The 27989-nt window shown below is 38.4% G+C and overlaps 2 protein-coding genes across 3 annotated transcripts in view; one reads left to right on the forward strand and one right to left on the reverse strand.

The window, feature by feature from the left end:
- The window catches only part of LOC130178511 (double-stranded RNA-specific editase B2-like), a 45413-nt gene extending 39593 nt beyond the window's left edge, over nucleotides 1-5820 (forward strand). The window contains exon 10 of the mRNA XM_056390827.1: nucleotides 1767-5820. Coding sequence (XP_056246802.1) covers nucleotides 1767-1943 — 177 coding nt within the window. The 3' untranslated portion in view covers nucleotides 1944-5820. The remainder of the gene's footprint in view (nucleotides 1-1766) is intronic.
- On the reverse strand, nucleotides 3889-27979 carry LOC130178510 (WD repeat-containing protein 37). 2 transcript variants are annotated; one of them, XM_056390825.1, is made up of 14 exons: nucleotides 27816-27979; nucleotides 25977-26144; nucleotides 19119-19215; nucleotides 18357-18452; nucleotides 18176-18240; nucleotides 14553-14688; nucleotides 14047-14118; nucleotides 13752-13796; nucleotides 13043-13119; nucleotides 12679-12919; nucleotides 11789-11930; nucleotides 11319-11453; nucleotides 10872-10986; nucleotides 3889-9874 (listed from the first exon to the last, which is right to left on the reverse strand). In XM_056390825.1, the coding sequence occupies exons 2-14, from the start codon at nucleotides 26112-26114 to the stop codon at nucleotides 9743-9745; spliced, it is 1491 nt and encodes a 496-aa protein (XP_056246800.1). In that variant the 5' UTR covers nucleotides 26115-26144; nucleotides 27816-27979; the 3' UTR covers nucleotides 3889-9742. The 2 variants fall into 2 exon arrangements, with proteins under 2 accessions (XP_056246800.1, XP_056246801.1); XM_056390826.1 differs by having other exon boundaries at nucleotides 12679-12916; nucleotides 27816-27978.
- Between the last annotated feature and the right edge of the window lie 10 nt (nucleotides 27980-27989).

The raw sequence follows: 27989 nt of genomic DNA on the forward strand, positions 1-27989 counted from the left end.
GAGGTTTGATTTCCACTGTGAGATTAAAATATGTATGCTGAGAGAGTTGTGCCAGGCACAACCGGCCTGGGTTTAAAGTTTGATGACGGCAGACAGAGTCGTAATTATTTACAGAAGCAGCTGAAATCATTGTAAGAGAAGCTGCTCTTAATATCACATGGAAGAGAGGACACAAAGCATTTTGAGAAAGAGCTATAAATGTTGTGCACAGGGGGAGATAAAGACAGAGCTGAAAAGACTGGATGAGGGACAGAGAAACAATGAATTGACAGCGGTAGGCGAGACCGGGGATGGTTGACACATTTTTGACATTTCAGTCTGTGTCAGTGCGTTCAAAATTTAATACAAACTAGTTACACATGTCTGCTATTAAATGGTGTAAGTGTTATTTCTGCAACACAAACAAAAAATGTCTGGTTTAGTGTGTGTGTGTGTGTGTGTGTGTGTGTGTGTGTGTGTGTGTAGTTACTGTCAGTCATAGTAATAATAAGACACTTGAACATGATTATAAAACTAAACAAAATGTGAAATGTTCACCAGCTTTAACAATTGAACATTTGAGTGTGTGTGTCAGTGTAAGTGTATTGTTGTTACCTAACCCAGACTCTTGCCACGAACTAGCTTAATTTACAGCTAACAGCTAAAACATTAGCACTGAAAACATAGATTTAGGGAGCTACTTCCTCACAGGTGGAATAAGGACTAAATCGAGCAGATACAGAGTGAATCAGATGATTCCTAACTTGTTCCTGATTGGAGAAATTGGAAGTAATACAACTGACCTATATTACAACCATCCCTGGCCTCCCTTACTGTGTTTGAGAGAATCAGTGATTGAAGTAGAGTTAAAGGGAAACATGAAAGACGGACTGTACAGTAGAGATGGAAACCAAAGATCCTTAATGTTTTAACACATAAAAATATTCTGTTTGTAATAATAATCTGTGTTTGAGAGAATCAGTGACTTGAAGAAGAGTTAAAGGGACACATGAAAGACGGACTGTACAGTAGAGATGGAAACCAAAGATCCTTAATGTTTTAACACGTACAAATATTCTGTTTGGAATAATAATCTGTGTTTGATGCAGTTTTTCCATGAAAGGATCAACTTCCTCATTAGTAATTCTTCAAATTACATCTACTCCATCTTCATCAAAACAAGAAGTTTTTCATGTATTTTCTCCCCCCAAAGTTTAACTGTTGAACACACCATGACTCAGTGTACGTGTTCTGGAGGTTTTAAGTTTACACATTTATGCAAGTTGCATATTTGATCGTGATTGATTAAAACTGATACACTCTTAAACTTCAGCACATGAATGTGAAAGCAGCTTTCTAGTGTCAAAAGTTTGCCAACCATTTTCATTTCACTCTGCAGTCTGGCCTAATAGCTCTTTCTAATTACTGACAATCTCACTTGACAAACACAGATGTCACTGACAACACTATCCACGATTCAGAGGTCAACTCTCGGTCTTTGCTGTTGAATGACCGGCACGGCTTACAGGGAAACCTGAACCGAAGGGACTGGTCGTGAATGATATTAGTTACACCTGGGCTTCACCTGCAGTGACAAGTCATAATGTCTGCTGTGTAAAATACCCATTTTCAGGGAACAGGTGCCATTCTGATGAGGCTGAACAGCACAACAGATGGAAGTGTTATTTTTAGCTGAGAACTCAACATGAACCCTTCCACTGTACAATATGTACTTAAAATCCACAAATCCCAATTCATTAAATCATGTTTCTGTCTTTCTTTTTCAGTTGAATGGCCAGATATCGGACGCAGGAGCCGTGACAGGGACATACTGTGGCTCCAAAATAGCTGCTGGATGCTACCAGAGGGCGCTGCAGCAGTTTACTGGAGCTCTGCAGGTTGGAGGTCTGGGAACGTGGCTCAGAAAACCTCCACAGCTGGATCACTTAAACGTCAGTGTGTGAAAAACTGTGCTAAAGGCTGAGTATGGAGTAACGAGGGAAGCTCGTGTTTTTTCTTTGTGAGTATATGTGGATGAAGTACAAAGAATAATTATTATGCAAATGAGCACAAAGCATACACAAAAGCAAATCAAATTTAGGCAAAAACTGGAGTAGACTTCTTAGCGTGTAATGCTAGCTTAAATAGCCTAAACGCTGCAGCTTTGGAGGCTAAAGCTAGCTTGTCTGGCTAGCTTAAACCTTAACAACCTTGTCGCTGTAACCACTTAGCTAGCTACCTGGCTCACTGGTGTAACACTGAAGATATTTTTAAGTTTAACTAAGCAATATGCAGTGTTTGAGTAAAATTTAACTTGAAAACTTGGAAAGAAACAGCCACACTTTGGAGCTGGATGTGTAAATGCAAAGTGTAAAAGAGATGGTGGCAAAATGGCTGCAAACACTCAAATCAGATTAATTAGTTAATCAAAAGGGGAGCCATACACGGTTATGTTTCATTTGTTGATAGAAATATCCCTAGAAATATGTAACAAAATAAAAAAAGCTTGTTAAAAAAAAGCTGAATAAAATAATTTCAAATACTCCGGTGTGACTACAAGGCAACTTTTGGTGGTAAATATGGCCCAAAGTCAGTATTTACAAATATTTTTTATAAAATTTTCTTTTTGCAAACATGGCATGAATGTTGCATAATCCGACAGGAAATAGACACTAGAAGATACTCCTGATTTGTTGTAATTAATGTGAATGAAGGGTCAAGGGTCATTTTTGCTGGCCAAATATGAAGAGCATTCACTCAATGATTCAGTTGGACATCTTACATGTTCAAAGTTTATATTTACACACTTCTGAGGACACTCCATTGCGTAACTCTAAAATGATCTTAAACCCAGTTTTAACACTTTGTAGCAGTGAGAACAGACCTCATAAGGTCCAAGCCCATATTGGTCCTCTGAAACACTACAATACAGTAGCGCGCGCGCACACGCGCGCACACACACACACACACACACACACACACACACACACACACACACACACACACACACACACACACACACACAAAAATAGTTTTTGTCATATAGCTGGACATTGCACTGACTTTCAATTCCTCGGTGACCTACTTATCCTAATCTTAAAACCAAGTCTTTTACCTTGGGGGGACCAGTTCAGTTTTGGTCCAGTCCTCACAATGAGACTTTGTGAACAGTCATATCCACTATAATGTGATAAATACAAGATACCTGATGACTGCAAAGCAAAATCTTTTTTAGTAACATCAGCTCCTGGTTTCCTTTTCTACTGAACTGAAAGTCACATTTTAATTTTATTCTTTGTTTTTTTGTGTTAGTTTTCTTTTAGAAAATGTGTCCTCTGTTATTTCAGTAATCTATATTTGATGTAACTGTATGTTATCATGTTATTTCAAGTTTTTTCACACTCATTCATTTTGAACAGTGTTGTAAAGGGCCAGTGTATATCAAACTCAGGAGTGTGAAGACATGCCGCCACCTAGAGGAAGATTGTGTGCATTACATATAGTTTTTTTAATTATTTGTTTTCTCTTAAATTTTTTCATCTAGATGTTTTTTCTTTTATTTCTTTAAAGGCTTAAGTTATTCACAAATATCCCAAAGGCTGTTATTGTGTTCTATTTTTTGTCAATGTTTATTTCTAGAAAAGTTTTGAGGTAAGGAATGTAAAAGAATATTTCTATGTAAGGCCAGTGTTGTTAAATGCTATGTAAACTTTTATTATTAGGTATGCAGAATGTATGTAGTTTATATTGGTCATGACTATTTTTATCACTGCAAATAAATAAACTTATTTGTGTTAGTTTTTGTGTTTGTTTATCCTGCATGACATCAGATACTGAGGTAAAATAACTACCTATAGAAGAATATGGGCGTCATTCACATACACTCAAAAACCACTCAACTAGAAAACATTCAAACAGCACAAATGGTTTATTTTGATTTCACAAGCAGATGCTTGTTCCTCAGTACACAGCTATAATCCACAAAACCGCGGTCAAGTCGATCCAACAGGTTTTCATCTTTTTTTTTTCTTTTCTGAGAACTGCGCTGTGGTGTTTGTTGTTCTACATCAACCACTTCGATCACACGTAACACTGTTCACACCACAGAGCCACAGTTATACAAGGCTTCAAGACGGCAGATTTGAGATGGCCGATGCTTAGTGATCATGTGATCTGGTTTTACTGGGATTGAGAGCATGAAGAGTATGACTGAACATTCAGTTAAAATCTGTGAATTATGAACATGGTAACAGAGTTGCTCAGTGCTGGTAGAAAATGCAGTGAAACTTGCTTAAACTGTCAGGAATAAAACGATATTGGATGAACAACAGATCAAACATTCACTCACTCACGCACACAAAAACACACCTTTTATTTTCTTCACGCAAACAAAATGTTTTATCATTTAAAGCAAGGATGACTTCTTTTGCAGGAGGGGAAACAACATCAGTGGTCTCTGCTAAAATACTAGTAATACAGACTTTTTTTTTTTTAAAGAGGAAATTAAAGCCCATGCCCTTTTAAGGACTTTTATCCAGAACAGCTGCAGGTAGCCAGAAAAAAAAGGTATTCCTACAGTGAAAAATACAGTATATCAAAATTCACACCTTAACAACTAATATAACAACTTTTTAAAACGTAAGTTACAATATTATTATACTGCTTTTGGGAAAGTTTAGTCTGCAGCTGTAAAGTGATCATTTTTAAATTAACCCAATGCAAAACTTGTTGGTTCCACTAAGAAACTAAGACCATCCCTGGTTAAAATGATAAAACTAACTCAGTCTTTCGTGAATGTAAAACCTTTACAGATGAACTGACATCTTCACCCATGAAGCAATAAAATGGATTTACATAAAATAAAAAAAAGAAATGCAGGATCATGTCATCAAGTTATAAAGGCTAATAATAAAACTGCTGCAGCTAAAATACGCTGTGCAGCCCAATTGGCTGCTTTCTTTCATATATTACAATTTATATAGTACAAATGTTATGTTTAAAAGGTATTAGGAGGTTTACACTTTACATGTGCCTTTTGACAAGTACTGTAAGCACTTTAGTTTATTGAAAATTATGCTGTTTTACAGCTGCTAACAAACATGGTATTAATGAGGCTTTTCCATTGTTAGAAATACATTTCAAAAGGCAGCTGTTAAGTGTTACCAAATAAACAAACACTGAAACTGAAGGTATCCATCAAAATATGTTTTTTTACCCACTGAAGAGACAAATTTTTGTCATGTCGATGAACAGTGCTGTTACAAACCAGCTAAACGCTCCACAGGTCTAAAGCTAGACTCACAAAAAAACATCGATTTGAAATGAACTGTGCTTGTTCATCGCGTCACTGTGGTAACTAATGAGCCCTGTCGAAAACACACGTTAAAGTACAACAGCAGTACGACAGCTGTGCTGCAGTCGAATCACGAACTGCCTGGTATTACATTAAACACGATTTTAGACATCGATTTGTATCAACACACACACACAGACTTTGTTCTGGTAACATGGCAAAATACTCTCAAACACACATACACACACACATACACACAGACCTTGTTCTGGTAACATGGTAAAATACTCTCAAACACACACACACACACATACACACATTGTTACAGCCTCTCCCATTCACTTGAATGCAGCTTTGGCTGGAGTGTTTTTGTGGGAGTGGTGAAGCGAAAGAAGGTGTAAGCGAATGCATCACAACACTCATCAGGGATTTGACTTGTTTTAAAGTACCATAACAAATATGACACTTACAGAATCCCCACAACAGTGTTTCAACAGTAATGACTAAAGGGCACTGCGATAAACTAGAAAAAAGCCTTCTTTTTTTTTCCTTTTTTTTTTTTTTACAATCATCTCAAGTCCTGGTACAACAGCTAGGCGGGGCATCAGAGGAAATGTTTCATCATCACTTCCTGTATAACAAATATGACGCCAGATTTGAATTAATCCCTTTTTTTGTGTTGACAGAAATCATATTTTATTTGTGCAATGTGTATAAAACAATCTGCATCTCTCCACAGAACACAGCAGACCCATCTTATTCTCTACACATCTGCTAAAATCGCTCCATAATAACTCCTTATACTCTGACAGGACTCTACAAACTCAGTGAAAGTTTGGTCCAGTGGTCATGTCAGACCAAGAATTATCCCTGTGTGGGCTGTTGATAGACACGGTACATTGAAGCTACTTTTAGAGCTTTAATTCAAATTAATTTTATGCCATAAATTTTAGGATTTGTGGATGAAAGAGATGATCTACTTGAAAACTGGTTTGAGAACAGGATGATAACAAAGGGGACTTATTCTCACTTCCTGTGTAAACAAACATTTTGCTTAAAGTGCACCATTATAGAATTTAGTGTGTATTTAACAAGACATTCAAATTTACATGTAGCAGCTGTAAGTTCTCATTTTCTGCCCTTTTAGAATTATTCTCACCATCCATTGTAACTGAGCTGATTTAGGCTAATGGGTTAATATCTGATTATGGTGCCACTGCATAAAGTGACCAATCGATCAAACTCCCTACAACCTCTTTCAAGCAACGTAGTCGCAGGAATGAAGGAGAACCAGAAACTAAACTAAGGAACTAAAAAAGAAAATCCCTTGATGATTGATTAGAAAATTATGGCTTTGTTTGAGAAATAATTTTCACAAATAACAGAAAAACACCTTTTTTTTCTTTATAGTTACTGCTGCCCAACAGACATGAGCAGTAGCAACAATTAGCTAAATGTCTGGTGTTATTTATTTCTGTTTAAGCGCATAATTAGCAAATACAATTTTGCTTTTCTCACTCTCACTTGCTTTTCTTTTGTTTGTCTTGAGTCAAGAAGCTGACTAAATAATTTTAACATCACTCAATGGCCCTAATATGTATAACTTTAAATTTTGTTATGCTAAATACTCTAAAAGGTTGGAGTACCCTTGAGGCTTGTGTTTGACTCCAGGAACTACTACGACTTGAGGCATGGACTCTTTTCCGACCAGGAACTTCAGCCCAGGAAATTAATTTAGACAAATAACAGGTGAAGTTCCCAAAAAGGTTCCTTGGCTTGTGGAAAAGGTCCTGCAGGTGGGAAAGGCTGCTAGAGTCTATTTAGTCCTTCAAAGTTAAAGATATATTATAGGTATTATTTTTCTGTTTAACAAGCCTCTGAACAGGTTTTTTTTTTTCTCAGAGACTAAAGATTTAAAGTGTGCACATACAGAGTGATTACAGAAACACAGAACCCTGCACACCAATCTTAGACAGCACAATGCTGAGCGCTGTATGTCTACACATTTATCAGCCTCCAATCATTCAACTGTCCACAGAGCTGACTGTTTCTTCTGTGTAGTAGACACACAGTGGCTCTTTGTGGCTTTACAGAAACAGAAACAGTCAGATCCCGTTAAAGATGATTTGAGAGAGAAACCTAACCACTGGGGCCCACACCTGAAACACTAAAGCCTCCACAAAGGAGAAGGAGCCGACGTACGTGACCAATGTATTTATAACACCACACTGAAGAGAGAGCAACACCGTCAGTGCAGTGAGAAAAGCCCACACCTACACTGTGCAGCTCCACGCTGGAGTGACTTTAAATTCAGCGGCTCAGAGCTTCAGTGGATTTGCTTGCTCGTCCACAGTGGAGACAACACTGACCAGCAAACAGGAAGTTTCAGTCATCTGACAGTAGTGAGCCCTGACACAGGACCGTCACACTGTGTGTCATGATGCCCGGTGGTTATCAGACAGAAACCAAACGTTTTGATCACTAACACATTCACAATATGTTTTATGGAAGATTATTTAAAATAAAGGCAGCATCTCCGTCACTTATCAGCTGGTGGCTGGAAGCTTTATTACAATAGCATTAATCTATTTTAATATTGGTATCGAGTAGATAAAAGTTTGGAGCAGCTATTCAATTTACTTTTGCTATCTTTGGCTCAAATGCAAAGAAAATACATCAAGTTGAACTTTAATTACCTTGAATTCATCTATTAATTATAATTAATCACAAACAGTTATCTGTGATTTGAATTTTGCTGTAAACAGGAAGTTCTGGAAATCTGATCATAGAAGTGATGAGCTGCATTTTGGGTTTTCTTTATAAATGCAGTATAGAAACAATTTAATAGTTATCATACATATCTGAGTTAAATGGAAGTCACTATGTTTTTAGTTACTTTAGGCCCACCAGGCGCATTTTCCTCAATGTTTCCATATCAAATTTAATGAATGCCTGAGTATCTCGGTGTTCAGGTTCAGTCTGACAGCCATCCAGGATTGTGACATGTAGTGTGGCAGTACTATTTTCAGCCCCACCAGCATGGGTGTATCCACACTGAGGAGAAATCTTTCTAGTGAAAACACAGAATCCCTGTCAGCACAGGAGATGTTTTCCACACATTTCACAGGTCATCAGAAGAAAAGAAAACAGACGATTGCAGCTCCATTATCAGCCACTTCGATTTTTTTCTGTACAGAACAAGACCATGAAATCCCTTTTGTTGTATGTGACGAACAATCTTACTAGTCAGCAGCCAACATCCACCAGCATCTGGCTGTTAGCTAATTTCTCCACTCAACCTTTTTTTTCCCAAAAGAGCAACAAGAGAAATTGTAACAGCTATTGGTTTTTTTTTTTTCTTCTTAAAGCTGCATTACTTGCTCACACAGAAATATCCTTACACTGAGCTGCGACAAACAAAAGGACAGTTTCATTCCAAAATGTGATCATCCGTCATCTGACCAGTTATTTATAGTATTATGTGTATTATAGATATTAAGCCAAGAATCTCAGGTGCCACACAAAAAAAGTGAAAGTAAGAAGGAAAAATCCACCTTATCACCTTATAGATGCTTCGAGATCAGTGGCAAAAAGAAGATTTTAGCATCATAGCATGGCATAAAAGTGAGAGCTTCTTTCTTGAAGTGCCATTTGCATTAACGTTCAACGTCCAATCACACTTGAAGAAATCTACTGTTGAACAGGGACTAATAAAAAAATTTAAAAAAAGAGACTAGAATACAATGCAGCCACCTGGACCAGCAGCATCATGGAAATCAGGAGATTTCAATAAAGCAGAAGGTAAATGACGACAAGTTATCACAGATTAACTTCTGAAATGGACTCATCACAAAAAACTAATATATAAAACTAGTGGTTTTTCTTCTTTAAAGCAAGACTGCCATCCTGGTCCTTACTTGAAGATTAGATTTGCTGTATTGAAGCTTAACTCAGCACTAAGCAGACATGTGCAGCGCCTCACTTATCTAACTCTTCCGCATTAGTATAATGTTCTGCTTTTTAGTTTTCAACAAAGAGGAACCTTTCTGTGCTTTTTTTTTTTCATAAGTGGTATGCAGGTTTGTGTTTTTTGTTTTTTTAGCGAGGAACTGTTTCCATGCAAAAACACACACGTGTTGTGTATATTTTGGCGGTGGTGATTTAAAGAGTGTGGCAGATTCAGTGGACAGAGCAAGTCCTTTTCCCGCCCTAGCCCTAAGGGAGCTTTGAGTATCAAATACTGACCTCATGTAGGCTCCAAAGACGGATGTTAAAAATGATTTTATCCTTTGTTGAGTCGTGGCTCAAATTATATCAGTGTTACAAGCTTTCACAGATAAAAAGAAGGGCGAAACTACACTTTTTACAGCCACCTTTTCAGCCTACAGGTGATGGTGTCTGACACTCTGAACAGAAACCCTGGGTGGAGTGTCACTGTCAGGTTACAGTAGTAGCAGGAGGAGGTGGAGGTCATTTCTCCTGAAGCAGGGCGGGGATGTTGATGTTCCAGCCGATGGCCTGTCTGTCAAAGCCGCAGGTGAACAGGTTGCAGGAGATGTTGTCTTCACACCAGGCTGAGCAGCACACCATGCGCCGGTGACCCTGAACCATGACAAACAACACAGCAACTGTTAAACACTGACAACAAGGACATGCAAGGAGTTCTGTGACCAACAAGAGAATAAATTAACAATGATATACAAAATCTGAATTATTTAATGTAACTAATACAAGTTTCTGCAACTACAAAATTTTATTATCTAACATTTTTTGTCTTTATTTTGCCACAAAAATCCCTGGCTGGACCATGAGTGGCTGTGGCTCAGGAGGTAGAGTGGGTTGTCCACTTATTGGAAGGTCAGTGATTCAATTTACTTTAAACTGGGGATGTTATAGTTGCATCGACATCAGGAAGCTCCACTGCTGTATTTGATTTCTGACAATTTTTTTAGCCATTAAACCTAAAAACAACAATTAAAAAAAAAAACTTATAACACAGTTCTTATACAGTGATGCAGGCTCACTATTTGGCAAGATCAAGTTAAAGCTTATTATCAATTAATCTTACTAATGACTTCCTACCCTTTTTATCTAATTTGTTATAAAAGCTTATAAATGATTTATAAGCTGTTAACAAGCTAATTAATAAAAAAAGTTATAAACCATTCATAAATCCTTTATAAGGGTAGTCTTAATGTAAAGTGGTATCGGAGGATTTTATTCTAATAAGAAAGATTCCTATCACATGTTCTAAGACTTAAATCTCAACATGTGAACTGTAAAACCTTTCTACATATAAATGAAAAAAAATGTAACAAGCTACATCATCAGTCGTGGTGGACAACACTTGACTATTACTACTAATATTTTAGTTTTTATGTTATTAGACAGCGGACAGTAGAAAGCTTTTGTCTGAGTTTTGCTACTGTATCAATGTGAGTGAAAAGAGTAAAGCCTCAAATTAATATGAATCTCATACTTTATAATAACATATAGTTGCAGAATTTACTCATGAAACTTCATGTATTTTTTCTGGACTGTGAGATACCTCAAAACAAGAGGGGATGTGTATGGAAGCTGTGAGGGGCCAGTGACTGACCTGTCTGTTGCTTCGTGGGAGTCGAGCCAGTCGCACCCCGGACATGTCGAACAGCCGGACCTGCCGATTGTCGTGAGGAAGAGCAATGATTCTCTGGTTCACCGACACGCTGATCCTGAAGGAACGAACAGCAGGAAATTACAGAATACAGGAGGTTAGATTTCACTTCAGGTAACATATACAAGATGAATTATGACCAAAATAATGCACACACTCAAAGGGACAACAAAAACATTATATTTGTGCTGTGATCACAAATTTGTGCTGTGATCACAAATATTCAAAACCAGTAATGAGGAGTTAGAGGAGCAGTGTAGTTGTATCTTATCATTAAATATTCCAGGTTCATTAACTGTGTGAAATCATAAACAATGAACTGCACGGGCCTGTTCGCTTGTGATATCAGTGCCTGTCACTCATCTATCTGCGGGTTCACAGCTCACAGACCTGTTGACAGCAGAGTCTGTGCGGATGGTTGCTATGGGCGACCTCATGTTCTTCAGGTCCCACACTTTGACGGTTCGATCATCGCTCCCAGACACCACGTTGTCTCCCACCGTGAACACAGCGGACGTCACCGTGCTGCAGGGGACAAGAGAATACAGGCTGACATGTTCCAAAGCTGCTGCCAACACCTTTATATTTACATCATTACTCTAAAAAGATGCTGGAATTAACTTTAGTTGAACTTCAGCAGAATTCTGCTGAATCTATCGATACATTCATCTGTCAACGTTTTTGTTTTGTTTTGTTTCAGCTATTTTATCAATAGTTTTGCCCAGATATTTCTATTTGGCAAAGCCTGGATGTATAAGACAGACATGAAGGACATCTGTGTGTGTGTGTGTGTGTGTGTGTGTGTGTGTGTGTGTGTGTGTGTGTGTGTGTGTGTGTGCGTGGGTGGGTGTGAGACTGACTCAGTGTGTCCCTGGAACACGTTGACAGAGTGGATGGATGGGTCTCTGAAGTCCCACAGTCTGAAGGTGGTGTCTCTGGACGAGGTGACCACCAGACGCTGTGTGGGGTGTGTGCAGCAGTGGGTGAGTTCCTGGTCATGGCCTGAAAACACACACGCACACTTTTTTTATCATGGCAGCAGGGTGGTGTGTTCCACAGTGACCCCAGGTTCAAGGATGACTTGTTAGGAAGCACAACCCCATTGTTGAAGTGCCCTTGAGCATGACACTGACTCCCTCCCAGTTCGATGCAAGTCAGAGGTTGACATTTGACTTCCTTGTAAAGAGTCATGTGTCATTATTGCCAAAACACTGAAAAAAAACACATCCTCTTGCTTCAATCTAATTCCACTCTGAAAGTAAGAGACTGTGTAAAGGGAATTTTAGAAGAACACATTTTAGATGTCAAATAGCTGCATTAGCTCACTTGTCCATTAAAATCCTACTTTTGTCAAGGTGAAAAGGAGTTTGGATATAAGATACTGTAACTGTTAAAAACACACAGAATAATAATGATAATACGTGTTTTGAATGTTTTCCCTGCAGTTGCCTCAATGAGGCTCTTACAGCTTGTACAACTGAGCCTGTGGTACCAGAGACCAAAACTTGAGCTCCCCACCCAAAGGTACAGTACAGCGAAGATTAATAAACTGTAGTTGGCTCGAACACATTTATGTTCATGTGAAATGAACAAACAAACATACAACATGTAAATAAGCTTTAGAGATGATGGTAGGCATATTTTTTCAAACTGGGCAGAGCCAGGTTGTCTGAACACACTACATACATGTTATTTGAGTAAAAAGGTTAATAATAAACACAGTGTTAGTGTAATATTCCTTTCGTCCTACCAGTAAGTGAGTGGACCAGCTCTGAGGTCTCTACGTCGTAAAGGTTGGCGGCTCGATCCCAGGATGCTGTCACCACCTGTTTGCCTCCCACCAGCCAGTCAGCAGCAATCACCACACCCTGATGGCTGCGCAGTGTAGTGGTTGCTATGCGAACAGAGGGACAGTCGTTTGGACCATCGACTTCGCCATCGGCCTCATCTTTATCTGAAAAGTCCACGTCGTCTTCGCAGGGCGTCTGCTGCTGTCGCAGAAGGCACATATGAAGGAGTTAGGCTACAAAAACAAACGTCTCAACAACTCACAAAGATATCAGCGCCTCAGCCAGGAGCACAGTAACACATTTAAACAGGCTGGAGATGCTTACACTCATGTCAGCAACAGGCTGTGGAGTCGGCAGCTGCACCATGTATCTCCAGATGTGAGCTGTCTGGTCTCCAGAGGCTGAGGGGAGAGAAAGAGCAAAGAGACTGTTAGAGTCAATGACCCTTCCTAAAAATGCCACTGAAAACTATGTCTCCTACTATGGATCAGTTCAGGATAGTGTGTAAGTGTGTGAAGATACTTAGTATCTGTTTGTGTCTGCAATTCTACTTTGTGGTTTAAACTAACAGAAAACTAAAATACCCAAATAACAATAATAAAAAAGTATTTTTAAAAACTAAAAATATTTTTTAAACTTATTTTACGCCTATTTCAGAATTGACACCTGGAGGTTTTCCAGCTCTGCATAACTCTTATTTGGAAATGTCAAAGTTGATATAAGGACGTTTTCCCTGCTGCAGTAAATGAATGTGCAGAAAACAACTGATGTGGCTGCAGCCACCTACAATTTTTTTTTTGTGCTTTTTGTGCCTTTAATGGACAGGACAGTAGAGAGACAGGAAATGGGGAGGCAGAGAGAGGGGGAATGACACGCAGGAAAGGGCCGTCCGATGCGGGAGTCGAACCAGAGGCCAGCTGCAGCGAGGACTGTAGCCTCTATATATGGGACGCCTGCGTAACCCACTGCGCTACGCGACGCCCCAGCCACCTACAATTTTATTTTAAGGATGTTTTTAGCTTTAGATCATCACCTGTGAGAGCCATCTGTTCAGTGGGGTGGAACTTGATGGAGTTGACTGTGGAGATGGAGAGATAGATGTATTATGTTACGTCATGACGGACAACATGTCATATACTTTCGTTTACAAAACCTGGTCTTTGACTTTCTGATTCACATTTCAAATTAGCTTTTTGAATTAAAAGGAAATATATTCAGATATTTTGAAGATATTTGCACATTTATAAAAAGGCATTTTTAAAATACTGCAGACTAACAAACTATATTACATCTATTCTTATGAATTTACTGGACATCAATCACTTTACCTGATCCTTGATGGCCCAAATATTTGAGGAGGCACTTCCCAGTTTCAATGCTCCATAGCATCGCAGTGTGGTCTGTTGGAATACATTGTGGATGCAAAAGAAGAAGGACAAAGTTTAATTTTAGCATTACATGCCTGATGTGTTATAAATCAATGATATATTTTCATTTGTCATTCATTGTCAAAAAAAAGATTTAGATTAGACAATAAATTAGAGACTTTCAACTTTGCTGATTCAGCAAAAGCAGAAAGAGACAGAGAAGAAACCAGTGACATCAGATTAAAGAAGAAAAAGACACATATCATCCTCCAGCAAACAGCTGTCAAATAAGAAACTGATTAGCATTTAGAGACAGAAAACAAACGATTAAGCAAAAGATAACAGAAGAAAACAAAACAAATATTGAGGGAAAAGACTGAATGGGAAGCATAGTTCATGGGAAACAAAAAGAGACATTTGGGGAGAAAATAAAAGATCCAGTGTGAGACAGAAAAGGAGTTAATTACCTGCAGATGCGGTTCCCAGCACCACAGGCTGTGTCCTGGTGACGCTGAGGTCCCAGATGCCGTCCCTGTGGCCGACATACTCCCTGACCAGCTGGCACACGGCTCTGGACGTGGTCGCTTTGAAACTGGACACAATCTGATGTCGACACCAAACTCAAGTTAACACACGACACCTGGAAATCACAGCTGCGTCCCTCACAGGGTTCCTACACATTTAACATCTCAAAATGGCGTCCTCTAGATCTGAAGACATTCATCTTTCCCACATTTACTTAAAAGTCACTTGGACACTGGTCATCATTGAGATAATTAAAGCCTCTTCTTACAAACTATCACCTTCCTGACATGCTACATGTCCAAATCCATCAGATCAATAAACTTTAACTCCAATCTATAAAATTTTTAAGGCATCCCTGGTACGCCATTTTTAGCTTTGTTATAGCAGCATGAATTTAGATGAATCACCTTATGTCTAATACAGCAAAATACAGATTTTTCCCAGACTTTTTATTCATTTCCCAAACATTTTAAGGCCTGGAAATGATGATTTTAAATTTTCCAGACTTCTCAAAAGCTGTGTAGAAACCCTGGTCTGAGGGAGAAAGGAAGCAGGTCAGCAGAACTGAGGATCACTGAGGAGCAGCTCAGCAGGGTCCTTGTAGTATGCCAGGGCTAAGAAGCTTTGTTTGACAACAGCATTATTCATATCAGTCCTGGGTTCAAGAGGTTTTTACCAAAATATCTGCATTGGCATTTGTTTCAAGCTTCTCTGAGCACAACACTGGCGGGGTTCATCATAAACGCCACCAATCTGATGCTCCATGTTCTTCAAAACAAACACCACCGCTGACACATCAACCCAGATCTGGTATCAACACAATGCAGACGCATTAAGTATCAGCACTGTATTATCTTTATGTATTATCTTTATCATACCGGGATTATTGTAAATGCAAAACCGTGTGAAAGAAAGAAAAATCTAGAGGGGGAAGAGGCGGCAAAGAATATTGAGTTATGGTAAAAAAAAAACAACGAAATATTAATTATTATCAGTCGTGTATCAACGTTTGGTCAAGGTGTTTACATTAAAGATGGGGATGATACAAACTGGACTCTTGGTTCGTTTTGGGCACAGACCACTAAATAAGTTCCAACTGAAAGGAAGCAGGAGAGCAGAGAGAACGGCATCACTCCTCTGAAAAATCAATCTCTCGCTACACACATTCACACGTTCACATTTTTATCTGTTAAAAAAAGATATTAAATCAATGAATTATAATCAAAATAAAAACTTACACCGAAGATATGAAGTACCATTGCTAAGCAAAGTGGGAACCAGTGATTGCTGACTGTTAGCAAGCAGCACAGCGGATCAAGTGATTGATTTCTATGTTATATGCTTGTTTTTTTTCTTTCATTTACATCCCAATTAGTTTGTCATATAATTTGTTAAAATGTAACAATGATTTCAATGTGTTACATTTTACAAAGCAGCAACGGGGACTGGGAGGTTTAAGGAAATCGTGAAGCACCGCAAAATAAGCTACAAGTAATTTGGCTGAACAGCAACTCTAATGCAGTTAATGCTCTACAGTTTGCAGCTTCAGTGTGCAGTAGGCTACAGCCACATCAATATTCTGCTTGTTTTACAACCAGTTTTACTGTCAGGGAATCAGTTAATAGGTCAATGTTTTTTAGTTATGGAAACAAAAGTTAACTACAGCTAAATCAATATATGAGCTGATGATTTGCTTATATATATATATATATATATATATATATATATATATATATATATATATATATATATATATATATATATATATATATATATTATATATATATATATATATATACTGTATTGGTACTGGTGCATATTTCAACTGTAAAATGTTCCTCTCTGTGCTTACTGTATCTTGGGCAGAACTCAAAGGATAACTAAAAGGAAAATGAGACTCAGCTTAAATTTTAGCAAGTTTATGTTAACATAGAGAGAACTGTGGAGGAGATACAACCCCTGTAACATATAGTGCCCAAGTTTAAGGGGTTCAAAAATAAGATACACATGAAGTTAAATAAAATTGTCATACTTAATATTTTACAATAAATCCTTTGCACTCAATGGCTGCCTAAAGTCTTCCACCAAAGACATCACCAGATGTTTTGTATCTTCTCGTACTCCCATTAAAGCTCAGACTGTGCACTTAAAAGATCAATTTTTTCCTCTTCTCCTCTGTTTTATTTGAAGTGTTGATCCATAAGAAGATATATTTGTGGTTTTAAGAACCAAAAACCATCTCAATGTAGTTTTACATCTCCTCTCTCAGGATTCTCTCTGGAGACTGTTTTGTTGTGACATCACAAAGTTCCAGAAGTCCTGACGGCTGGTTTTAAGGCTCAGTTTCCTAATACAGGCTGTGTGCATTTCTCTGTGGACTGAGCACTTCAATACTTTCACAGTATCAATATAGAACCTAGACCTGCTTTATAAACAAAGACATACATCTCACTGTATAAAATACAGGACCTTTAATGTACTATAATCCATTACTGTATTTCGAATTTAATGTGCTGAAGCTCAGAGCCTGGTCCCGACTGAATCTCAAACTCTGAGCAAATAAAACCAAAATTTATTGTATTCACATGGCTGGATAAGACTACTGAAGAAATGTTTTTATTTGTTTTGGGTTTTTTTGTCATTTGAGTGAAATGACTCTTTAAAGTCACTATATCTAAGTAGATAGATAATTGATACAAGTAAATAAGGTGTTAAGCACTCAAATCTGACAGTGTTAATCTTAAAAGGCTAAAAAAAAGCCAAATCTGATATGGCTGAGCACTCTTGAGCAGACCACACACTCTGCCTGATTGGGAAATGATCTAAAGCAGCCAACAAATGCTCCTCCACCTTGACTGTTCTGTTAATCAAGGCAAAAAAGGATTTTGAGGTGACAACTGCTTCATGTTAAAGATGTCTCCAGAGTGTACCATTATGTGAATGCCAACAATGAGTTAAATCCAAACTGAAGAGGTGCAACTGAAAAAAAGCCTGTTAGTGAGATAATAATATTGTATTTTATCTCACACAGAAAAGCTAAAACTCCTACATTTGAATGACCAAGTCTCTTGGGGAGGGACTGTCGACCCCCTGGCTGGGCTGTTCATGCATATTGGCACACAAGGGGGAGAAATCAACAAGTTACCCATGAATCTCCACCCCACAACTCCCAACTGGTTACGCTGAAGTTGCGGGATCCACCTACTCTGGCATGGCAAGAATTTGAACGTGGCTATGAGCAAAAAGGTGAAAGAAAGACAGCAGTTCTTTTCTTTAACATTCATGAGTCATTTCACACTGACAAGCTACAAAACAATTGAGCCAATTTACCAATTTTCTGATTTTTGTGTTCTATATAAAACTCAATTAAATAAATCAACATTTTCTGTTCAAGTTGAATCTACACAGGTAGGATTTATTGCAGGACTGTTGTGTTAGTGTATACACAAGTAGACTTCAATCTATAATACGTATAGATTACATATATGTGAATATACAGTATGTTAATATGTACCAACATTTCTTTTTCTTTCAAAAGGTAAAAAACAAAGAGTAAAAGATTTACCTTGCTTGTGGAAGCCTTGTAGGTCGTCTTTAGTTTCTGTGACAGCTGACTTGTGCTATGACTTGCTGTGGGTGCAGTAAATTAAAGCATTTCAAAATAATGTATATATTTGACTATATGCATGTTATTCAAAAGAATACACTTAAAATTTAAATGTAGATGAACATGGAGTGTGACTCACCTTTTGTTTTAAGTGCTCCTTTGGCTAAATCTGCCCCTTCGAAAGTCTGCCCCTCTGCAGCCAAACGATCGTTCAGTGTTTCGATCTCTCTGCGTACTGAGAGTCAAACAGGTTCATGTTAAAAACACTGACAACATCAATGTGTCACTGTGCAGTTTTATTAAACATAGCATGGATTTCCCTGTCGTCACTGCTGCCATTGGTTATTTTAGATTCTTAATCTCTGACCGTTTAATTCTTTAACTCTAATCTTTTCTGCTGTTACCCTTTTTATTGTCATTACATAATTTATTAATTGTAAATATGTCTGTTGATGTTCTTTTATCTAGTCGACATCATTGTAAATGAGGGCTTTACCCTCAATGGTTTTCAAGTTTAAATAAAGACTCGTTTGGAAATGCTCTTTAATGATATAATCTGAACTATTTCTTCCTTGAACATTGTATAAATTGTCAGGATAAGAAGTACCATAAATTATTGTTTAAAAAATTGCATTTGCAGCCCTAAAGAGCAGATATCATGTAGCCTAAAGGTTGCAAATAAGAACTTGAATCTTGACACCCAGATTAGCTGATTAAATCTGGGTGGAAAAAATAATTTTAGGCCCCCCTCAGCAAGAGTTTGTTGCAGTTGCAGCTGCACGTGGATGATTTACTTGTAATGAAAAGCTTCTACCTCTACTCTCTATCAGTTATCTCATGTTTTTTTGGGGGGATAACAGTTAAAAGCAAAGAAATACTTTCTCTGTTCCTGATGACTCACATTCCAGGTTTTCTATGTAGAGGTTTTCAAACTCCCTCTCGATTTGGCTGAACAGGTCCAGCAGATTGCTCCTCAGAGACAGAGGCAGTTTGGAGTCCTGCAGGGAGACAATAGGGTAACATTAAACACCCTGGAATTAGCATTGACGAAAGGTGTGTGAGGCGTGTATGTGCACATCGTATTAAAGAGGACCTATTATGGACATTTTTAGTGTTCATCATTTCATTCTTGTCGACGGTTTCAACTAAAAAAGATTTACATGCTTTAATGTTCTGACAAGACATTAGTTTTCTTCCTCTGTACATTTTATACTGTACTCCCTTCACCCTCTGTCTGAAATGCTCTGTTAGAGCTCTTTGAGCCCAGTGCGCTCTGATTGGCCAGCTTGCTGGCAACTACCATGGCAACGACAAGTTTTGCACGTCTTGTGTAATCAAACTTCGGATGACAATATTCATAACTTGGAATATTTTTTATAAGAAACCCTTTTGATTTTTTTATGTGCGGACATTTCCGGACTAAAGGAATATAAATGAAGGAACTGACAGACGGTCGACAGGTAGGGAGACTCCACAGCTTCACCTCCTGCTGGTTTACGATGTAAAACTGAATGAATTTAACATTAGTGGGCATAGTTTTTAAATGTATCTGCGCTAACGAGGTACAGCATGTCAACACTGACAAACGTTTAAACATTTACATTTTTAGTATGCTGCTTCTTACTAACATGATCAGGTCGCGATTGGGTCGCGGTAACAAGGTTAACATCCACAATAACAATGCACACTGACAGGCTGTGAGGCTGAGTCCCCTGTTTGGCCACATCAAGTGTGAATTAGAGAAATAACTGTTGCGAAAATGAAACGTCTAACTGTGCGTGGATTCTGAAGCAGTCCTCCTTGAAGTGCGGGCTCACACTAGGGTGTTTGGAGCGGTGGAGAACCGTGGAAAAATGAAGCAGATTTCTGCAGGAAACTAAGAACACTGTCTTTTCAGCATGGCTACAAAACGAATGAAAACTCTTCAGTTTAAGTAGTTATGTGCGGTACTTTGTCTGAGGTTGTGCCAAGTTTGCAGGTGGGCAGCACCAAAGTGTATTGACGTCAGTAGGACTAGGAAGTAATGTCTGAACCCCAATGAGGCATTTCATACAAAGGAGAAAATTGGGTTTTTACCCTGACAGAGTTTCTCCCTTTGATGTAAACTTTGATCCATGTGACTCTAAAGACCATTTACATGGACAAAAACCTATATAACACACTCTAAGTAAGGAAAAACTCAGAAAAGCACAATAGGTCCCCTTTAATGATAAGTAGGTTGATGCTGAAACACAGAGCAGACATATGAAGTAGAAAAAGAAAAAAAAAGTTGAGAAAAGTGACAGACAAAGCACATAAGTGCACAGCTGTACCAAATGCTTATCTGCTTAGAAGTCTAAGAGAAAGAAAACTATTTATGTCAATAAATCATTGTTGAGTCACTTCAGTATCATGACTTTCATCCTGTCTCAAAAAGCAGATGCACAAAAAACCTTTAAATCCCCAAATTAAGTCTCAATTTGCTAAATAAAAAAAACCCAGTGTCTAAAATAAAACATAACTATGCAGTTAAACAATATTATGGAGATGAGAGTCAGATCAGTATATGAAAGCCTTCACACAGTACAATTACATCAGATATTGAGTTAATTAAGGGCCCTAATATATTCCTGTGTGTCTAAATGTATCAAACAGGGGAGCACAGCAGGACCCTCCAACAGAGCAGGGGCACTGACAATAAACATCAAAGTAAATCTACAACAGGATGACTTCAAACAAAGAAAAAACACCTTCTGGAGTGGCCCAGTCAGAGTCCAGACCTTAACCCACAGTAGAGATGCTGTGGAATGAGCTGAAGAGAGCCACTCGCACCAGACATCCTGAGAATATGTCTGAACCAAAGCAGTTCTATAAGGAAGAATGGTCCAAAAATTTGACAAATTTGTCCAGAACACAGTGCAGGTCTGATCAGGTGAGAGTCAGTCTCTCAATCAGTCTCATTGCTTGAGGTTATTGCTGCCAAAGGAAGGTATTGAATCCGAGGGTTCACAAGCTTTTTTTCTACCAGCACTGTGAATGTTAAATGGTTAAGTTCAATAAAGACACAAAAGGTTTGTGTGTTATTAGCTCAAGCACATTGACCTTGACCTTTTAACTTTGACCACCAAAATCTAATCAGTTCATCTTCAAGTCCAAGTGAATGTTTTTGCCAAATTTGAAGAAGTTCCATCAAGGTGTTACTAAAATATTTTGTCCACGACAATGGGACACACGGATACAATGGACAACCTGAAAACAATATGTCTCCGTCTCTGGCTGTCACCGGCGTGGAGTAATAACTACAATTAACACAGAAAACCACGTCATTCAAGAGGTTCACATACTTCTTCCCACTGCTGCAGTTGTCACAAACAAATCATCTATTGCAGACTGGCTGTGAAAGAATACTAAGCAAAGGCACAAACAGGAAGTCTCCTCAAAGGCTTTTTTTTTGTCCAATCATCATGAAACTGCTCAGTGAGTGGAGCCCTCTTTGTACCTGAGTGCAGTGCACGCTGCATGATGCACTCCTGCCGCTCACAGCTATATTTTCTAAAGAAATCAGAGTGCTGTTAGCATTCACAGGCTGATGTTAGCAGCAGAAAGGCTTGTGCCACAGTAGACACATCGGAATGACTACACAGAAGAAAAGGAGTGGCTGAGAAGAATGGCTGCAGGCTGCTGCACGGGGGGAAATGTACAAGACATATGCATGTTATATGAAGCCTTGTAGAGCAGATGCTACGAGGACAATAAACATGTGTGGAGCATTTGCTTATTTGATTCTTTCAAGTTCATTTAGGCATGTGAGAGTAATAAAGACCGAATCAAATGAAATGAGACACCAGAAAATGAAAGATTGAGACGTATGATAGCCCAATGCAAGGGATCTTTGCATAAGAAAATCAAGTGGGGGCAAAATACACTCGAGACTGATGCTCAAATTCAGCTCTTTCTTCTTGTTTATTAAATTCCATTCAATTATTTTCATATTTTTGTGCATTGTGAGGACAAAATTTTGCTCACTTCCAATGTAGAGATTGAGAGAACATGAACTCCTCTCAGACATTTGTGTTTATGTCCAACCAAAATCAAACAGACAGCAGTCTCCTGGAAGTCTCTGTAGCTGTAATAGTGAACTACATGTAAGGGCAGATCCACTTCCTGACACGATGAGCAATTGTGTTGATTTCCCTGAGTTTCCAAAATCTCTACAATAATGGCACAATTACCAGAATATCCTTATAACTGTTATAAGCATCAGTAATCAAGTTTTCATCAACAGGAAATCGGCAAAATTAAATGTGAATTAATGAGCCGTTCCATCCACTAATGTGTCCGCAAATATTAGGAGTTGGGAACTTTGAGATAAATATTTGGTGGTGGCAATTCTCCAGGTTGATGAAACTGTTAAAGAAGACAAAATGAGAGAACTGACAGAGCACCAGTCAAAGCCGAAACGATAGAAAACATGATCAAAATATGGTTTGTTTAATTCGTCTGTTGCCTTTTTTCTTCTTCTCAGTGAAAGCTTGTAAGGGCCTTTAAGTCACATGCTTCATGTATGTCAAGATTTATTTGCTAAGTCTGTTTCCATTGCACTTTTCTCTTTTTTTAATAAAAACAACTTCTCCACTTCAACAACATGTGAAATCTTTTTTGTAAAATGTCAACTATTACTTTTCTTTTTCAATATTTCCATTGAGGTTTTTATGCGCAAATAAAAAATGCACTGAAAACATGTGGATGGAAATGCACCTGAAGAAGGAATATACCATGAAACCATGAGTGATTAAAGAAATCATAAATCTAGAATTACATCAAACAGTATAGGTAAGAGTTTCATGTTCAAATTTACAGAACTGAACATTTATTTCCACTATCTCTCTCTGACCATTAAAATCTCAGGTCAATAGCTTACTAAACCATCCAGTGAGCAGCCTATTTTTCAGTCATGTGACCATCGGTAACAAGCCCTGATGTTTTACTAACTGGGCAATATGAATGTAACTGGACCAAATACAAAATACAGTCAAGTCTAGTCTTCCACTTTAGCAACATAAAACCTACTGTAGGTGTGACTGAACCATACATGCTGCTGGGATATCTAGAATACCACATTTTAGGGGGAGAGGATCCACCACACAACAACACCTCCTCTAAATACTAATCAAACATAAACTACACCAAACCTACACGACTACAGCTAGCTCTAAAAGCTAATACACGACTGTCTGAAACACACAGGGGCAAACACCTTAAACTTACCTCCATTCTCATGAAGGATTCCAGATTATCAGAGGACTGGGACCAAAAGGGACCAGAGTGAAAAAACAAAAAGTCATGAGGATGGGATTACACTGTTTGTCCAGCGTTTCAGCCGCAAACTGCTACTTTCAACTAGCTGAAGTCCAGAACAACTCTTATGCTCCTCTCACAGGGACTGCATACTTATTTATATTGTACATCAAAAACACAGTTTCCACTTTCAGGGAGCCTTAAATACTGGGGAGGCAGCAATATTAAACCACTTATATTCATTTAGAGAAGCCAAGTGTGTTCACAAGTTATCAATAAACTAAAGAGTTGACATTACAGAGCTTCCTCTAATCATCAAGACAGAGACTCGTTATTAGTAGCAGCATTTAAAATATTCATAATAAAGTTTATTATTTCATACTTAACTATTTTTGGAAGATATCTACCTGCCACAGGTGTAACAGGGGAAATCAGTACAAAAGCAAATTTGTTTCATGTCTTAATAGGCCTTTTTCACAGCAGACTTTTTGATATTTAGCTGCTGCTCTGCCGCTGCTAAAATCCTGATTTTATAATCACAACGTCTTCTGAAGAAAATCACCAAAGACATAATTTTAAGAAAGCTGTGCTGTTATTTCAGCTATATTTACTAAAATTTACTAAAAAGATCACTATATGTGCTTTTTAGAAATAAAACGTATCCAAAGGGGTCTGAAGAGTCAGTTAATCTAGCAACTATTGATTGAATTTCCCCTTGGGGATGAATAAAATATCTATCTAACCATCAATCTGTCTGTCTGTCTGTCTGTCATCTAACCAACTAACTAAATGAGGTGCTAAGTTGGCAACACTGCTTATTCACGCTAAATCCTTTAGAAAGAGCCACGACCAATGGGGAAACTCAATCACTCAATCACATGTTATTTGGTTGAGCAATGGAGTAACTTCATCACTCGGTCAGTCAGTCAGTCAGGGACATTCATGTGTATAGTGCTGGTCCCAAACAAAACAAAACTAAAATAATGCTGATTTATATGGGTTCAGATTGTGGCTATTAGGCAGACTCTGCATTGATGGACAAGATGTAATTAAACTATATTTGACATGTTTAATAATAAACTTAAGTTGTTGAAACTGTTATAAGTGTGTAGAGGTTTGACTCTACACTGTGACTCAAGCCACAGTCCTTTTAGCATGTTAAAATTTACATTTCATTGGTCATTTCAACTATAAATCACTGAGATGAAAGTTTTCACGATTAGCTCACAAAAACCAACAAAACAAGAAAGAAGAACAAGAAACATTAAAACATCTGAGTAGCAATAAAATGTATTAGTCGGTATCTAAATTTTGACTGATGTCAAAACACAAACAAAAAACTGGGCACACTATGATATCATGTACTCAGGCTCACAACATTCATCCACACCTATCTATATTTACTACTTAATCTCCAGTTATCATGACACAGCAAACCATGCAGCCTCTCTCTCTGCTGGAGCTTATGACAATGAACGCGCACGCCACCAATTTTTACACATGAAGCTCAGTTTGCTCCAACACAAGCAGTACTCTTCAGTCTGTGAACACAGTTGTATAACATCTTCTGTAGCTCTGTAGGGTTTTTTGTTAAGTCTGAAAAAATAACCCTGAGGATGTCATAGCATGTAATCAGGGTTAGACAGTGTACGCTGATGTGGAGTTTGAAAGATGCCTGGCTCTAATGAAAAACTGTGCTGTATTGGAACATCTAGTAATTTAGAGCTCGATCAAATCACTGCCTTTCAAACTATAACACTACATCCCTGCACCTCTGCATCTCTTTAATGAGCTAAATTCCAATTATTAAACGCTGGGTGAAACAATCAGTTTTTCATGGTTGAGTTACAACTGAGAAGTCTAACACATTTGCAGGTAAAAGTATAACAAGCTATCTCACAGCAGAGAGAGAATGAGTTTGCATCTAACTGTAAAGTAGCCACTTATCTCAAGCTTTTTGTCACCTTTTCCCACGTTTATCATCTTTCCAGATAATTAACTGCTGGTAATTCAGTTCCTTATTGGCTAGCCAGTGAAACCCAGGAAAAACTGAGAACCAGGAAGGGGCACCAGTGCTCTCACTAATCCACCTGAGCGAAGTGCAAATGCCTATGCCTGTTTTGAATCCATCCGTTTTAACCCGTGTCAAAATAACCTTACAGCAGTCGTGCGGTAATTGTGGCACGGTTAATCCAGCAACAATATAAACCGTTATGTGCCCTCTAAATGGGTGCATTAAAACCTAATTGGCTTAGGCTTATAACCAGAGTGCTTACGAGTGCTGACCGCAACAGCAGGACAGCAAGCTAATGATGACAGACAGGGGAGGAGTGCAGTGTGACACTTCCAGAGGAGCAGCTGGAAATACAGGGTGGGGATCTTGCAATGGTTAACCAGAAACTCTGACTATTTAAACACTTTCTAAGCACTTTTCTTATATTATATTTGTTCATTGTCATTATGTAAATTAACAAATCATCACCTGTCCCTCCAGCATGTCTCTCTGCAGGCCAGATCTCTCCTGCTCCGTGCTGTTGGTCCTGCGGATGGAAAGGCTGTGGGACTTCCTTTTCTGCTTGGCCTGGCGGGCGGCAGCGCTGCTCCCACTCTCCACCGGCATCCCTCCTTCCAAACCTGATGTAACCACAGTCTGAAAGTGCAAAATCATAGAGAAGAAGGTGACCCAAGGGTCAAGAGAACAAATTCTGGTGCGTGTGTGTTGGTGGGTGGTGGATTGGAGAGGTCTGGATGTGGGTCCTTCAGTCAACAACATGCTAATTGGAAAACATGAGATGACAGTCCTGTACTTGGCAGTGGTTGTATCTGGCAGTGTACATGTGGGGACGTGTGAAATGACAAAGTGAATGAGTGTGAAACAGAGTGTTGTTGTGCAGGCTCAACAAACCCCGTGGGTACCTGAAGGTGTAACAAGAGGAATTAGTGAGACGGAAACTGAGAAGTGTGCAATGATAACAGAACCTTTTTTTCCTCTTTCTAAAAACAGAAAATTCTCTGCATACCAGTTTTTTTTGTATAAAACAGATATGCTCTAATAAGGGCTGTGCAATATGGAGAAAATATTATTACAATATTCAGAAGAGCCCATTTTCTGATATCTTATCTGCTTAGTTGTAGGGCAACAAAATCACTTCGCAAAATCTAGTTATTGTTCAAAATCAGGCATTTAAATATTTAAGTGAGGCTGCAAAAAAAAATTTATTTTTAATATCTACTAATTGACCATTATAGAAAACCAGCAAATTTTCCAATTTGAGACGCTACAACCAATTTTTGGCACTTCTGATTAAAAAAAAGACTTTAGAAAGAAATTGTTTCTCCACTAATCCACTATTAGATTCATCATCTAAACCTCACATTTGAATAGGTGGAACCATCAAATATTTGGCAGTTTTGCTTGATAAGTGACATTTCAAGTTACCATAATTGATTTATTTCATCAATAGATCTCAAAAATCATTCAGGGAGAACTGTAACTTAGTATTTACTTTACAGTGTTAATGTGGCCAACTAACTTGTTTATCATGATTTATAACGATTAAAAAAATCTTACATGGTATTTCAACACCTCTGTGACTGCAAGAAGCCTGCAGGTTCTCAGCTTTGTCATAATCCATTACTATATATTTAAGCGTAATGACGAATGTTGAAATGAATGTAAATCTCAGTCTTTTGGGAGGACATATTACTTTCTTCAAAAAGCACACTTACAGTGACACACAGGACTGCCCTATCTGTGAGTCAGGATGAGGGAGTCATTGTTGTGGGTGCTCATATCACAGTAATGACAACATAAGCCTGGCTCCAGCTGTCACATATGAAACCAGTGCGTTATATTTGTCCTTGACCTGACATAAGACGGTCTCTGGACTCATAAACAAAGCAGGGGGGTCTTTCGTTTTTTTCGCCCGTTAACATTAAAGATATTATTGCTTATTTTGTGCGTTAGTCCATCTCTTGACTGAATTGAACAGGTTAACAGCCTTGTTTAGCTGTCAGCCACCCGGGCTGGTAGTTAGTTCCTCTTGCAGACTGTCACTGAAAGAAAAACCGTTAAGCTACATTGTATTGCAAAACATATGGAGGAAAAATACGTAAAAGAAAAATTAAGAAAGAATACAATGCCACGACTGAATAACAGCGTCAACGTTAGAAAGTCTAGACAATGTTAGCTTTGTTACGGCGCGATGTCCAACATAAAAGCTAAGCGAAGCTAACCGTAACAGCCCGTTAGCTGATGGTACCGAGCGTGCTAATAGGCTAAATGTAAGACAACCTGCCCAAACATTAACTCCCAACTTACCAGAAAGTCTACAAATACAGGGTTTTATTCCGGTTTACTGTGGGAAATGTTGCCCTTTCTAACATTTTCTTCGACGTACGAAAAGAAAAGATGGGCTGGTTTAGTCCAGAATCCGTGTTGACAGTTGACGAGCTCCGCTACGTGAGAAACAGATAACGAAGCCAATTCCGGCAC

The sequence above is a fragment of the Seriola aureovittata genome, chromosome 12 (genome assembly GCF_021018895.1).
Source record: "Seriola aureovittata isolate HTS-2021-v1 ecotype China chromosome 12, ASM2101889v1, whole genome shotgun sequence".
Lineage (NCBI taxonomy): Eukaryota > Metazoa > Chordata > Actinopteri > Carangiformes > Carangidae > Seriola > Seriola aureovittata.

Bases quoted from the DNA above. Each gene is read 5' to 3' on its own strand.
- LOC130178510 (XM_056390825.1), bottom strand. From the start codon at position 26,114: ATGCCGGTGGAGAGTGGGAGCAGCGCTGCCGCCCGCCAGGCCAAGCAG. The intron at 14,119-14,552 runs GTAATTAACTCC...GTATTCCAACAG, and splicing joins GCTGGGAACCGCATCTGCAG to ACCACACTGCGATGCTATGG. The intron at 9,875-10,871 runs GTCAGTCACTGG...GTCATGGTTCAG, and splicing joins TCCCACGAAGCAACAGACAG to GGTCACCGGCGCATGGTGTG.